The 1,230-nt window shown below is 42.0% G+C and overlaps 1 protein-coding gene across 1 annotated transcript; it reads left to right on the top strand.

Annotated features, from left to right (window-relative positions):
* Positions 1 to 270: 270 nt before the first annotated feature.
* On the top strand, positions 271 to 845 carry LOC138870751 (uncharacterized). The gene is made up of 2 exons (XM_070148588.1): positions 271 to 580; positions 841 to 845. The coding sequence occupies exons 1-2, from the start codon at positions 271 to 273 to the stop codon at positions 843 to 845; spliced, it is 315 nt and encodes a 104-aa protein (XP_070004689.1).
* Positions 846 to 1,230: the final 385 nt, after the last annotated feature.

Genomic DNA, 1,230 nt, shown 5'->3' with positions numbered 1-1,230 from the left:
TATTGGACCAATGGAACCCGCCGCATCAAACGGTCATAGGTTTATCCTAGTAGCAATTGATTATTTTACCAAATGGGTTGAAACAGCATCTTACAAGGCAGTGACTAAGAAAGTCGTGGCGGATTTCATTCGCGATCGTATCATGTGTCGGTTCGGAATTCTAGAGTCAATCGTTACTGATAATGGCTCCAACCTCAACAGTGATTTGATGAATCCATTTGTGAAACCTTCAAGATCAAACATAGGAATTCTACAGCTTACAGACCTCAAATGAATGGAGCCGTAGAGGATGCCAACAAGATTATCAAGAAGATACTAAGGAAAATGATAGAGAAGCATAAGCAGTGGCACGAGAAGCTCTCATTTGCTTTATTGGGATACTGCACCACAGTCCACACATTGATAGGAGCAACCCCCTATATGCTGGTTTACGGTACAGAGGCAATCATTCTCGCCGAGGTGGAAATTGCCTCATTAAGAATCATACAGGAAGCAAAGCTAGACGATGCAGAATGGGTGAAGAATCGTTGCGAGAAGCTAGCTCTTATAGATGGAAAGAGAATGAATGCAGTCTTCCATGGTCAACTTTATCAGAACAGGATGTCCAGAGCCTTCAACAAAAGAGTCAAGCCGAGACAGTTCACACCGGGGCAGCTGGTGTTAAAGAAAATATTTCCACATCAAGATGAAGCCAAAGGGAAATTCTCTCCCAACTGGCACGGTCCGTACATGGTTCACCGGGTTCTAACAGGAAGAGCCCTCATACTTGCAGAAATGGACGGAAAAGTCTGGCCAAAGCTGATCAATTGTGTAACCTTTATGCTTTCTTTTATGATGTAGTTTGAACTACGCCTGACCTGATTCCCATTTAAGAGGGGATACGTAGTCAGCCCTATGGGTTCGGTCACAATTCAATAAAATTTCCATTTCCCCCGCTATTGGAAACTGGGGCAGAATTTTCAGGAGGACCCTCAAATTCCGAAGTCGATTCCAGCCATTTATCATTAACAGTCGTCAGGAGCAGCATCCCAGTAAACTGGGGAAAAATTTTGAAGAGGACCCTTAAAATTCTGGAGCAAGCGAAGTTGCAATGTCTTGAACCACATCGCAGTCGTCGGTTCATCTAAAGAAAATTATTCTTAATTATGCACTAATGTTATGCTTTTACTAAATTATGCATGTTTATTACTAAAATTACCTTGTTTAGAAATGCTACCCTAATGTTACATA

This window comes from Nicotiana sylvestris, chromosome 1 (genome assembly GCF_000393655.2).
Source record: "Nicotiana sylvestris chromosome 1, ASM39365v2, whole genome shotgun sequence".
NCBI classification, from domain to species: Eukaryota; Viridiplantae; Streptophyta; class Magnoliopsida; order Solanales; family Solanaceae; genus Nicotiana; species Nicotiana sylvestris.
Note: the sequence above shows the minus strand (reverse complement) of the source record. Positions and strands in the feature narration are given on the sequence as shown.

Coding starts and splice junctions, on each gene's coding strand:
- LOC138870751 (XM_070148588.1), top strand. CDS start 271: ATGAATGGAGCCGTAGAGGATGCCAACAAGATTATCAAGAAGATACTA.